Source organism: Cottoperca gobio, chromosome 16, assembly GCF_900634415.1.
Source record: "Cottoperca gobio chromosome 16, fCotGob3.1, whole genome shotgun sequence".
Taxonomy (NCBI): domain Eukaryota; kingdom Metazoa; phylum Chordata; class Actinopteri; order Perciformes; family Bovichtidae; genus Cottoperca; species Cottoperca gobio.
In genome coordinates, this window is record NC_041370.1 from 7,382,563 (window position 1) to 7,395,675 (window position 13,113).

Sequence of the window (13,113 nt, forward strand, 5' to 3'; positions counted from 1 at the left end):
GCTTACACAGAGTCCCCTCTCTGTATCTTGTTCCATCAGCTTGTACTGAACGGCTCCTCATCTGATATGAGACAGAGGACATGTGCTCCCGTAGAGCTCCTTAGATAAACGTATGGCGTTACCATGATCAGGGCCAGCTCTATGATTTCGCTTTTCTGAGTCGAATCACTTAATCTCAACGTGAGTGTCTGGTGGTTGATGGAGACGCAACAGGCTCAAACTAAATAAATGGATCTATTTTATATAAGCTAATTATGTATTTATATAATATAATCAACTTAATGTGTCCATGTTGCTCCTGAGAAAAAGTGTTAAAATCATGACATTATATAAATGTGAATGAGAAATGACTCAGGACAGCCAGGTGTTCTTGGTTCACAGGCTTGTTGGGGGTCACGTCATTGACACGTCTCTTGATTTCTCAGCTGTTCAGGAGATTAATGGACCTCAAGAGGCTTGTTTATGGCATGAAGTTGTTCATGGTCCATTACTCACCTCAATACTTGATGCAGAATATTTAATTTGAAGGAAGACTGATATCGTCAACTCAATTGCTTGCCTGTTAGGACAGATGAGCAAAGACAGGAGTTCCAGTTCAATCTTTTGTTAATATGTGTAAACCTATTATTAAGAAATAACCTTACCACTACTGAAACGTAATTAGTACAGAAATTAAATCAGAAACTACTAAAGCTGCTATGCATTTGAACCTAAGGAAACTTGTCTTATACACAGATCAAACTGTCGGAGCCAGCTTCTTTAAAGGGTTCTCGGAGGCTCCGCCCATCCAGGAAGTGGAGAGGCAGGTAGAGGAAGGTTAGAGTGGGAGGGCATTTTCCACACACTTAATCACAGGAGCCACTAAACAAAGTTATGTTTACATTCAGTGATATTTACCAAAATGCATCGTGTGTATCTCAAAAACTTTTGCAAAGATGATATAAACATTTGAAACACGTTTACTTGCTAGCAGTCTTCTTCTTCTCTGCATTTGTTTCAGCGTTTCTTGATACATTATCGCCACCTGTAGGTCAGTGGATGAAGGTACTTCAACAGTGACTTGAAGTACAACATTTACGGACACGTTTACGAGACTAAGATTTAGCCGAAACCACAATCAAACACGAAAACGATTGTCAAAGAAGACAAGGGAATCCTCTTCCGGGACTAAAAGACAAACGCTGCCACATTTAAAAAGCATATTTTCATAAAAGTATGAATAGAGGATTTTCATGTTTCGCTGACGTAAATCATATTAATTTTTGGAATAAGATGCACTTTATCCCTGTTTGACATGAGGAGGTTATGGACAGTATGGCAACACTTCATCTTGTGAAAACAGTTTTACAAAAGAACCCAGAGGACACATTATCATTATATGAATAGACATTTTTTTATCAGGGCCACAGGCTTCTTCAATGCAACTACAATTATAAACTTCAAGATTAATTTAAACAAGGTCATTTATTTTGAATAATGTATGAGTCTTTAGAAATGGTAAACTCAACCTCCTGTTGATCCAACCAAGGCTTCCACTTCCCTTGAGAAAACAGATAGGACATCCTTCAAAACACTCCAATGATTTAGTTTTGCACTTCCATAAAGTTGAGGGTCGCACAAGAAGTAGATTTAAAAGCACAGAATTATCAAAATTTAAGCACCAAAGGTTGAAATATTCAGAATTTTACTCTCAAGTATGGTTTCAGGGGTCTTCAAAAAAAAAAACAATCTCTCATCATATCACAGAACCTTCATCAGCAAATGAAGTTGCCCAATTGGTTACAGCATTGTAGATGTTCAAAAGTGATCAGAAAAAGGACATTTTAACATTATGATGAGTCAAATGATAAGTGTGGAAACTCCACCTACTGATGACGATCATGTGATATAATCAACAGCTACAAAACAGTTGTGAAAAGGACCTTGGGATGAGATTAGAAACGTTGGAAATATGCATGAAATGTTACACTGTGAACAACATCTGTGATCATCCACTTGAAGGAATTATTTATTTCAAATTCTTTAACATTCATGGTTGATGTGGATATTTTTTTAAACAATGAAAAGAGCAACATGTGTAACAGAAGCCATTACGACAGTGTTCTGTACACATGAGTCAATGTACAGTAAGTAAACTGCAGCCAGAAGCAACACAGCCGACATACAAACATGTGCAGCTACGTGTGTTTACCACTTTAAGTGTAAAAGCCTTTCCTTGTACTTGGTCCAAAAGAGCTTTTACTCACCCGCTCTCATTCTCTTGTTACTCTCTCTCTCTCTCTCTCTCTCTCTCTCTCCTCTCTCTCTCTCTCTCTCTCTCTCTCTCTCTCTCTCTCTCTCTCTCTCTCTCCTCTCTCTCTCTCTCTCCTCTCTCTCTCTCTCTCTCTCTCTCTCTCTCTCTCTCTCTCTCTCTCTCTCTCTCTCTCTCTCAATTCTGAAATTGATTGATTATTGTTTAAGGGTCTGACAGGAGTGCAGCCTCTCTCAGACGCTCCCTCTCTGCACGTGTTTAACCCCCCACATGTGCTCTTCCTGCTCAGATAGATTCCATACAAACTAACAGAAATGCACCTACATCGGTTTTGACAGCCTTGAGAGTGTTTTCAAGGTTTGTTATCACGAAAGGATGAAAGGGAATTTGTTGATGACTTCCTCCAGACTTCCTGGAGACGTTCCTAAAAAGACATAATCGATTTTTTTTTTAATACTCTTTACCAAACTTTTATATATTTTTTAAATTACGTATATATAGTTTAAACTAAGTAAAATAGAATGAAGTATAAATTCAAGTTTACCTTTTGTGCAGTATGTTGGCCTATGTTAGTGAATGGCCTCAATAATACCTCTGTCAGTAACTTTAGAAGCTCTTTGACGCTATACTTAATAAATGCTAACATGCTGATGTTCAACAGTTCATATTTACTTTTAGTTTGGGCTGTTAGCATGCTAATTAGCACTAAACGATATACAACACAAATTAGTTTTGCAGGTATTTCGTTACAAACCAAAGTATCGGACAAATTAAATGTGGTCATGTAATAATAACCTGATGGTGGCGCTGGAGGGAAAAGTCAGGGAATCATTAAAGTCATTTACATACATCTTCTGGGGACTATGAACGTTTGTATAAAATGTTGTCCTAATCCATTATCACGACCTGATCCGTGCTGGAAACCCGTTTTGCTAAGGTCCTATCCTGACCCTAAACACTCAAGGTCAATGCCTCACCTTTACCGTCTGAGAACATGCGTGCAACAAATCGGGTTTCCGGTACGAATCAGGCAGCGACATCCAGCGAGTAGATGCTGAGATCATTCAAAGGCTAAGTGAAAACCTTGACCTGCAGGTGGTGCTAGAGGAAAGGTCAGGGTATCCCCGCAGTCATTTGGATTTATCATCTTTGCAACATGAAGTTCTATGAAGGAATGAATCGCACCTCTTTCAGTTTGTTAAAAAGAAAAATGTCAAGCTGCTGGTGCTGTTGGAGGAAAAGACTAATTAACTAATTAACTGGCTAATAAGGCAAAATCTTTTTCTAAAACAGGTGGGCACTGTAGTTCTTAACAAATATTACTCAAGCAGGAAGGAAATCACACATGTATTGGGAGCTATTGTTTGCCGCCAATTAATGCAACATTTGGTGTGTAATGAGTATTTACAGCAGCAGGACGGTGTTTGTGGGATGGCCCATGTTCATGTTTAATGAGGGAACATGTCACCCAGTGCAACACTGTGGCTCACTGATGTGTTTGGACAACAATGGAGCTCTACGGCACAGAGGAATAAGATATCTCAGGCTTTCTCTTCATGGGATTTGTTGCCTTATCCTTTCATCTCAGTGTATGGATTGATTTCATTGCACTGTGCATCTGCATATGTGTGTGTGTGTGTGTGTGTGTGTGTGTGTGTGTGTGTGTGTGTGTGTGTGTGTGTGTGTGTGTGTGTGTGTGTACCAGAGAGATATAGAGAGGAAGTTAGGGACCCATGCTGGAGATATGGCTGTTAACATAGTCAAGTCCATAACACAGGATGCAGCTACTGTGTCTGTTCCGTGAGAGAGGAGTCCTAACCAGTGTGGTTATCTGTGACGTGACAGGGAGAGAGATTGATTCAAAAGCCAAGTGTCGCAATTAACCCCTTCTATGACCATCAATCACCACAATGCATAAAAACAGTAATCTAATTAAATACCCAGAGAGGAATTAGGAACATTATTATCCGTCAAATGTCCAGTATACTACCAAATAATGTGAGGAGAATAATCTGTGATTACGGATCATAGGAAATTAGATTGTCTGTACATAAATTGTGCAGATGGAAACAAAACGAAGGACGCACAGAAATGGGTCATAATGCCGCCTGCATTCAGTAATATTCGCAGAAATACATGATAGTTGTTTTACCCCCAAAATGTTGTATAACCAAGGCAACAAAGTTTGGAAACAGAACATTTACTGTGATGTGTCATCATGTAAGAAAATGCTGCTGGATATCTCATTGAAAAAAACTCTTCATATGTATCTATTCTTTTAGAACAGGCATATTTAAATGAGTGTTTTATTCTAGTTGTCAACTTTTCAAAGTTACCAAGGAAGCTGATTGATGTGTCTGGTCGGTACATGCAGATTACTTGATTGGTTATTGTTTTATCAGGACCCATTGTGTTTCCCAGGTAACTGGAGATGTGTGATGGAGAGATTCCTTATAGCAAATGTTCGTGCTGCAGTTTTCAAAGCTTTTCAGAAAATGTGTATAAATTGATTTAAGTTTGTCTCTAATTCGGATATAAGGCAGGCGGCATCACTATAATGTATATATTAGAATAGACAAACATAAAGATTTGAGCAGGTATTCACAGTATACACTGAGGGTGTGTGAAGTGTCTGCTGCTGATTCTCCACATTAAGCATTTATTACAAGTGTGCAACTCTTATTTGTTCACACTGGAGAAACTCAAACTTCTAATAATCTATAAACATGTTCAATATGCACAGTTTACTGCCAGATAAAGCGGTTAACAATTAATGGAGGCATTGTAAGAATATATATCCAGTATGTTTAGATAGTAAACATTGCAACCTGTTTACATCTTATTTGCATAATGTTTGTTTTGTGTGGTTATGTTGTTAATTAAAACCTCCCGGCAGCTGCTTCCCATTGAGTTTCTCATCTTTGAACTGGTCTGCCTGAGCTCTCAAACACGTTTCCTGCCAATAAGCGTCTTGTTCCTCTTCACTATTTGCTGAGCTAAGACCATGAAAAAAGGGGGCGTAAGAGGAAGAGTAATTAAGCCACCAGATAATCCTGACGACGGCAGCAAAAATGTCTATTCAGCTTATGGCCAGTAATTGTGGTCGAGACACTGTGACCTTACTCATGTGCGGAGGAACTAAGAGGCTTGGGGGTGGGGCACAATATTTTTCCCATGGGTAGAAACCGGCTCCGCTCATATAAAGAACATATATGTGTTAATGTTAGCAGTTACAGGATTCAAGGCACCGTCTATGTAGAGTTCACCTTCCCTTTGCTCATGAGCTCACATACTTCTTTAATGTTAAAGGGGTGGTTAGGAAATATTGTTTTCATTTACATTTGAGTCCCATATTAAAGTGTTTCTTTTCTAGTAGAACAAGTTTCTCATCAGGTATTATGATATTAAGTGTTTTATTTCTTTCCCCACTACTTTCTCACTGGCACTCTTAGAGATATGTGAAAACAAACAAGTTAACGGCAGCTGCCTCCTTCATTTTAAGGGTTGTTATAGTTGCTGTTGCAAGTATACTTTTGGTACTGTGGAAATATCACTTTTAGAGTCTCGACAAACCAACAAGACATGTGAACAATCTGTACTTTTACTTTACTGAGTGATTCTTTAAAGAAAGCCTTCACCAGATTATAATAAATACTAAGAAGTTGTTTCTTTAACTTTAGATTGTGTACTTTATTGTGGCATGCGGAAGCTTACAGCAGTACATCAATAATATTAATCAAATGCCATAAATGCAATCTAACAGAATTATTAAGCAAATCAGACGATTCTATCCCTTTCATATATTCCCTAAAGCTATAAACGTAGGCTGAGGCCTGATCATCTTCAGGATGAATTTCACAGATGACATTTGTCACATTAATAAGTGACGCAAACATAACCTCCACATTCTATAACTCCAGGAGATCTCAGTCTGTGAAGCCCTGTTTTGCTGATTTGTTCTTTAAACCTCCTGTTTTGATCAAGCCACTTCCCATTTTCTCAACCATCTTAACATCCTCTGTACTTTCCACAGCATTTCATTTCCCTTTACATTTGTTTCACAAGTCAGGAGGTCATTTGTGCTAAATCAACTTTTAACCTCTTCATCCGGGAGCCCGTAAGACCTCCTGGATTCAGCATCAATGTTAATTGTCTTTTCAGCTCCTCAAATGTGTTGATTTGATGTTTCTCTGGGATCACGACTGTCTTTTGGACAAAACAAGCCGTTTGAATTGACCTATAAAATCTAAAATCTATAGAAGGGTTTGTCCCGTCTTGTGTAGCGAGAGATAACACCCAAGTTCCAAAGCAAAGTATTGGAGAGTATTTGTCAGTCAACTGTTGTACATACCTCGTCAAATGAGTACACTGCCTATTTAGCTTTTTAGATTCACATTGAGCAAATTGCAAATTGTGTATAAGCCTTGCAAGGCTTTCAACTTTGTGCGTTATGTTCCAGTGATGCAAAACAACAACTCAGAGATCTATACAGTAGTCATTTGCTTTCATTTCCTATTATTAAATCCAGCTGGGAGTTCATACTATTACAAAACACCGTATTGCAGATAGCATGCAATCCCCACTTTCCCACAGCCATTAAATTCACCACTGGCCTCCTAAGTCTCAACAATCACTAGCCTTCCAACAATCAATTCTCCAAGTACAGAGAGTACAGAGAGATCCATCCATCCATCCAGCAAGATGGATGACTTACAGTTGTGTCAGTGTGAGACCGCTGCTGCATCCAGGCACCCAAGAGCCTTGACTTCTTGGCTCTGCTTGCACCTCGAGCTGCTGGCAGGACAGCAGACCTCTCACCCAGGGGGGGAGATGAGATTTCCATCACCATATCCCATCTCCTCCTCACATCATCATCAACACACACCATTCACCCCAACCCCTCCCTCTTCCCCCTCTCGCTTTTGGAGGTGTCTGGTGACTCTGGCCCCTGTTATCTTGCCCCTCCCTTCCCATCGTGGAGGAGAGAAAGAGAGAGGGAGAAAGAGAGAGGCTGCAGCCCACTACCACCATATCCCCAGAGGCCCCTTGCCTGCCTGCCTGCCTGCCTGCCCCTCCTGCTGTTCAGTACAGCTGTGGCTCAGCACCAGACCCTGAGCAGCTGGGATCCTAACCCTGACAGAGAGCCAAGAGAAGAGCCACAGTGTGTGAAAGCTCCTCATCTCTCTTCGCTGACTCTTCATTAGGTGAAGCACACAGACACTAACTCCAACTACAGCTGCCAAACCTCTTCACTGGTGTTGAGAAAATCCTCTTTTGAGCATGGCTGTGGGATCCCAGGCCCCAGCACTTGCCGTGACCCTGGTGCTCGCCCTGCTCAGCCTGGCACCCGTGCCCACCTCGGGAGGATGCCCGGCGGCTTGCCGGTGCTCTTTCGCCATGCTGCAGTGCCTGGAGCCTAATGGTATCAGCAGCATCCCGGCACTGGCGCTGCAAGAGAGCGAGAATGTGACAGAGATGTGAGTATTATGTGCCACCCGCTCTGCATGTTCCTCTAAATCAGCATGAGTTCATCAGATGCCTTGATATTGGTGGTTTGCCAAGCTTGATTTTCTTTGTTTGTGTTCACGTTATCACTCTGGGCTGGCGTTGAATGAATCTCTCAATGGCAGACTTTTGGTTCTTATTGGTCCATTTGCAACTGGTTTCATGTCTGAGCTGGAGTTTTAGTTCAGGACAATATTAGCTGATAGTTCTGGGTTTTATCCTTTTGTTTGGGAGAGACTGCTAATGTATTTATCATAAAAAATAACTTTAACATTCATTGGGAAGGTTTTCTGATTGAGTGCTATAGAAGAAGAAGTGTCCGATGGACGTAGATGAAGCAGATATCATTCAAGGCTTTGCAATAACGTTGCGTTCCATTGCTTTGATTAGGAACAAGTACTTCTCTGCATCTTCTCTGAGTGAAAGGTTTCTTTATTTTCTGAAGTTGGAGTGCAGTTATGCATTTATTCATTTCCCATTATATGTCACATAAATGTGTCACATTATTTGACCTTTTTTCATAACATGATGAGAGTTTGTTCTTAGCAGCGTGTTTGTCCGGTTGTGTTTAGCAAGAGATAATGACGATGTCTCATAAAAAACAACAGCAAAGTATTGGAGAGTGTCTGTTTTTGAGTTCCTCAAGATCACAATGAACGAAACTGATGTTGCTCTGTTGAGAGTAGAGAGAGTTTGTACTTTAGCCAAATCCAGAGGCTGCTCGATGTAAAGTAAATTTACTGCTGTTTGAGCTGCATTAGCATGGCAGTAATTTTGTCACTGGTCATTGGAAATCATTTATGGATTGCTACTGACTGGCACAGAGAGACGGGAACTGATGTCCGATTATCCATTGTGCGTCAAAGTGTGGCCTCGAGGTTTTTAAAGGTTCTCAGCATTATATACAAGTGCAGTATTGTGAAAAACCTCACCAAGAAAACTTCAGTCTTTGTGTTTTTATATGTTATGAAAGCTGCACGTTTATCTGAGTTCAAGATCTTCTTTTATTATTATCATTCAAAATATTACTAATTCAATACATCACAACGGTGTAGTGTCCATTGAGATTGAAAATCTGTCCTGAATGTTTAGAAATGTTTGTTTTTTTGTCTGGTAACATTTATTGGAGTTTAATGACTTTAGTTTGAATCTTCTTTCTGCTGTTTGCTGTTTTATGTCTAAAAAAAACCAAAAACTTTATTTGAAATCGCACCTTTTCTTCAAAACGTTAAACATTCAAAGGATCTTTTCATGTCCTTTGATACAAGTGTAACACTTTGATATTTGTTCAAGTTTGAGTCCTGACTTTCTGGAAAAAATCCATCTAAAGAATTTAAAGTTATTATTATCAAATCACAGTTCCATAAACTCTGTGACTTCAAACTCTACTAAAGGACAGACCCGCATGCTGTAATCTGAGACACACGTGGGTGAAGAAAGTATTTTTCAATTCAATTTCAATTTTCAAATGTAAATTCCTCTTCTGATTGAAGATCTGCTGACCTGCTTTGAGGTTGTTCTGACCTGATTCATGTTCCTTCACTGTGGTTCAACTGCTGCTCAATTGCAGAACAAGAAAAGATTTCAGATGATGTTCACTTCATGCTCGAGGTTTGATGTAGGTAGTTATTTTACAGCCACACATGCCACACTTTTGATTGTCACATATTAATGGAAAGGCAATCCCTGAAGGGAATGTGCTTGAATAAAACTCAAGTTATTGCTCAGATGAACTTCTCCCTCAGCTACAGCTGCACATGACTGTTATTTGGCTTTTATTAAAACTTTGTGCGAAAAAAAGGAAGTAGAAAACTGACCACCTGTGATTTAAAGACGGCTGCTGTATTATTATGCAACCTACCATCAGTTTCAACATGGAAAACTAAATGTCACTCTCCCCACCACCACGCTGTTCTCTCTTTGTTCCTCTCTCCAGATATGAGCAATTAGCACTTGTTAAGAAGGAACTACATTTTTGAAATGCTATTTCGGTGGAGCAAGTCAATTTACTGCTGCTTTCTGCCTCTATTCACCTATACGCCACTCTTCTCCTCTTTCCCTCCCTCTCTCTTTTCTTCCTCTCTCTCTTTCATCTCAGAGGTATTTCCTTGTACCTGCAGCTAAACATGTTTCGTAGAGCTCAGAGTGAGGCTTGACATTCTCTCTGAACCGCTCAATCAATAAGTGAGCGGACCATTCTCGGCTTCTGTTTACCGCGGTGCTCTACATGCCAGCAAACAACAACACTTCGCCGTATTGGCAGTGCAAGGCAATACAGCCGATACGCGGAACAAACAAGGAGCCATTAACTGTGGAACAGGGGCCAAAATTCATCATACGCAGAGTTATAAATTCAATTTTGTGAATTGCCAGTCAATGCCTCCACCCGGGAACAATAGATGATATACAACCCACTTGGCTCAATCCAATAAGTAAGGGCGATGGGTGATCCTGGGCCCACCTGCTCTGTAATCACATTATTGCTGTGTGGGTCAATCAGACATGAATAAAAAGGTTTGTGTGTTGCAGCTGACAAACAGAGAACTGGGAGGTTGAAACAACGCCACATGCTGAAAGTAGCTGTCATCAACTAGAAATTACTGCAGGTATTTTTTGGCATATGCACTGGACAGTATTAAACCATTGGAAAAAATCTATATTCAATTAATTGGTATGTACTGTATCACACTGAGTTGTCCTCATGGATTATTTATGTAAAGTGTCTATCCATCCATCCATCCAGGCCACTTTATTCTTTAACTGCACTACATTTCAGAGGAAAACTTCACTTTTTACTACATTTCTTTGACAGCTTTCAAGTTATTTTGCAGATAACAGCAATATTTTACACCTTTAATACAAAATATTTATTCTGGCTAAGTGATAATCACTGCTGTAAATGTCTGTAAAACCAGAAGTAGCAGCATTTCAGAAGCAACAATTTGATGCTTTTTCCAGGTCCCACTGAAAACCTTTAAAATGCCCTAATATGTCACATGACCCGCTAGAAACCAGGCTGCTGTTGTGTCTCAATAAAATGTAGGCTACTTTAAATTCATGTCTTTCACCATATTTAAACAAAAAACTTAGTTGAAAATCTTTTGTCTTCTTAACATCGAACATTCATGACTGAACAAGCAATAATCAAAGATTTAAAAAAAACGTGCTGAGGCATCATTTATTAAAAACTCAGCACGTCTGCTTCATCAGGACTGTGTGAGTGCGGTTTAAGCAAACAACCCACATAAAGCACAGCATTTACCGCTGTACTTAAAGGTGACTCCTTAGCTACAATGCTAGTGTAGCTAATACAGAAAGGTGCTGCGAGTAGCACAGACGACAACAGAAACTGTTTCCAGGGGACACTAAACAGTGATGCACACGGCTTATTATTAGCCTGTTAATTAAAATGATCTGACGGAAACACAAATTTAATTATAAAACAGGCTGTAACATTTATAGTTCATTTCAGAAACACGTAAAAGGGGACAAGCAGGTTAAACTACCGGTAGCTTTCGCTAACATCACTAATAAAATGAAAACCCCACTTTGCTTAATTAGTTTATCAGTTAACAACAATAAAGTTAAACCAGCTGGCGAAGTGAGCATGTTATAGATTATTGTCTTTTGCTGTCCTTTCTTTTATTAGTTCTCACAACTGAGTTGCTGTTATAGTAGGTCTGGACCTGTTCACGACCATACAGTGCATACTATATTATACATTTAGTCATTTCACTTGGATGTTTGAGCTTCACTGTGCAGAATTTGAAATATTCCCTGTTGTGAGTTTAAGACGTGCATCATGAAACATGATTTTGTGTGATATCACAACTAGTTTGTAAGCCAATCCTGGTCCGATATGCAACTTACACAATTTCCACTTTTAGTGTAAGTAAAAGTGTAAGTACTTTTAGTGTAAGTAGATGTTGATGTAGATGTGTTTTTAAATCCTTTTAAACCCGTGAATCACCTTTCTTTGTGAAAAGTGAGTTTTTATATGTCATTAACGGTCATGTGGAGAACAGTGCGAAGAAAGTTGTATGTTGTGACTGACAGAGCTACGTGAAGCCTATCAGACGACCTGAAGCGATATCACTTGAGTCAGGATCGGTTGTTTTAAATTGAGAGGACTCTCTCGCCGAACCGTCAGCTGTTGATTGCATTGTGGGTAATATAAGCGGCAGGATTTGACAAGGAAGAAGAATGTGTGTCATGAGTGTGAAAATGCTGTGTGCAATGTTAAATCGTAAAGTACAGCAAGACCTTCATTACTATTCCAAAATAAAAGCATGCTCAAAAGCAAAGGCATGTTTTATTTTGAAATAGAAATAGTGTTTTATGAGTTTGTTAGAAAGACATTTTGCTTTCAGGTTTGGTTCCAACAAACATTTAAATACTTGATGCTTATTTTATTTGGCTTCAAATATGTTAATGTTTTGAGATAAAGTTGATGCACAGTATATTTCTCGTCATTTCATTTTCTATCTTTCCAATTGTGGTCTGTCTCAACGCAGTCTCCTGAAAATAATGTTTTTTTGGTCAATTCTTTTTATTACGAGAATTTGCTTCATTTTATGCGGAGAGGAACATAATCATGTGTCCATTAGAGGGCTTAAGACATTCATTTAGATAAAGTGAGAGTCCTAAATGGACTTTACAGAGAATGTGGTGGACAGTTTGCTCCGACTTGATCCTTTTTATGTCCGATCAAACCATCTATTCAAACATCCCATGAAAAGAGATGGCTGTCCTTGCGGTGAGTGCAGAATTGATCTACAGCCTAAGAGTTATTCTGACGAAGGCTGTGTCTGGAAAAGTGGAAAATGACTAATTGAGAAGAATTTCCCATCATTCTCGTCTACCCGGCATCTCTTTTCTCTCATTTTTCTTTTTTTTCCACATGAGCAGTTCTGATAGGAGCTGTGTGGTTTGTGGGTCCTTGGTTTTGTTATCTGTTTGTTCAGCGGATGTCGGGGAGGTCAGACACATCATTGGGGTTGCATTTGGATGCTACCCTTCTTCTTTGATGCCTTTCTTGAATGTTCTCACTCGATTCACATGAGCATAGTTTCAAATCCCACTCACTCCTCTGTGTTTATTCCAGTCTCTGGTTTATCCGCCTCTCCTTTTTTCCTCTTATTTCTCCCAACTCTCCATCATAATGCCTTTAAACAGAGAGGTTAATGGTTAAGGTAATTAGCTGCTCAGTATTGACACAAAGATTACAGTGGTGACTCAAACTCTTGTTGCTTTCAGTGTCAGTCTTGAATGTCATCGCCACTACGCACTTCTCTGGTTTGCTTTGTATAAAAAATGGAGAACATTTCTTGTAGTCTCGGTACAAAACTGCCTTTTTA

General features: G+C 39.5%; 1 protein-coding gene across 1 annotated transcript in view; it reads left to right on the plus strand.

The window, feature by feature from the left end:
- Nucleotides 1-7,531: 7,531 nt before the first annotated feature.
- Nucleotides 7,532-13,113, plus strand: part of ntrk1 (neurotrophic tyrosine kinase, receptor, type 1) — a 29,543-nt gene continuing 23,961 nt past the window's right edge. The window contains exon 1 of the mRNA XM_029452105.1: nt 7,532-7,728. Within this exon, the coding sequence (XP_029307965.1) occupies nt 7,532-7,728 (197 nt within the window). The remainder of the gene's footprint in view (nt 7,729-13,113) is intronic.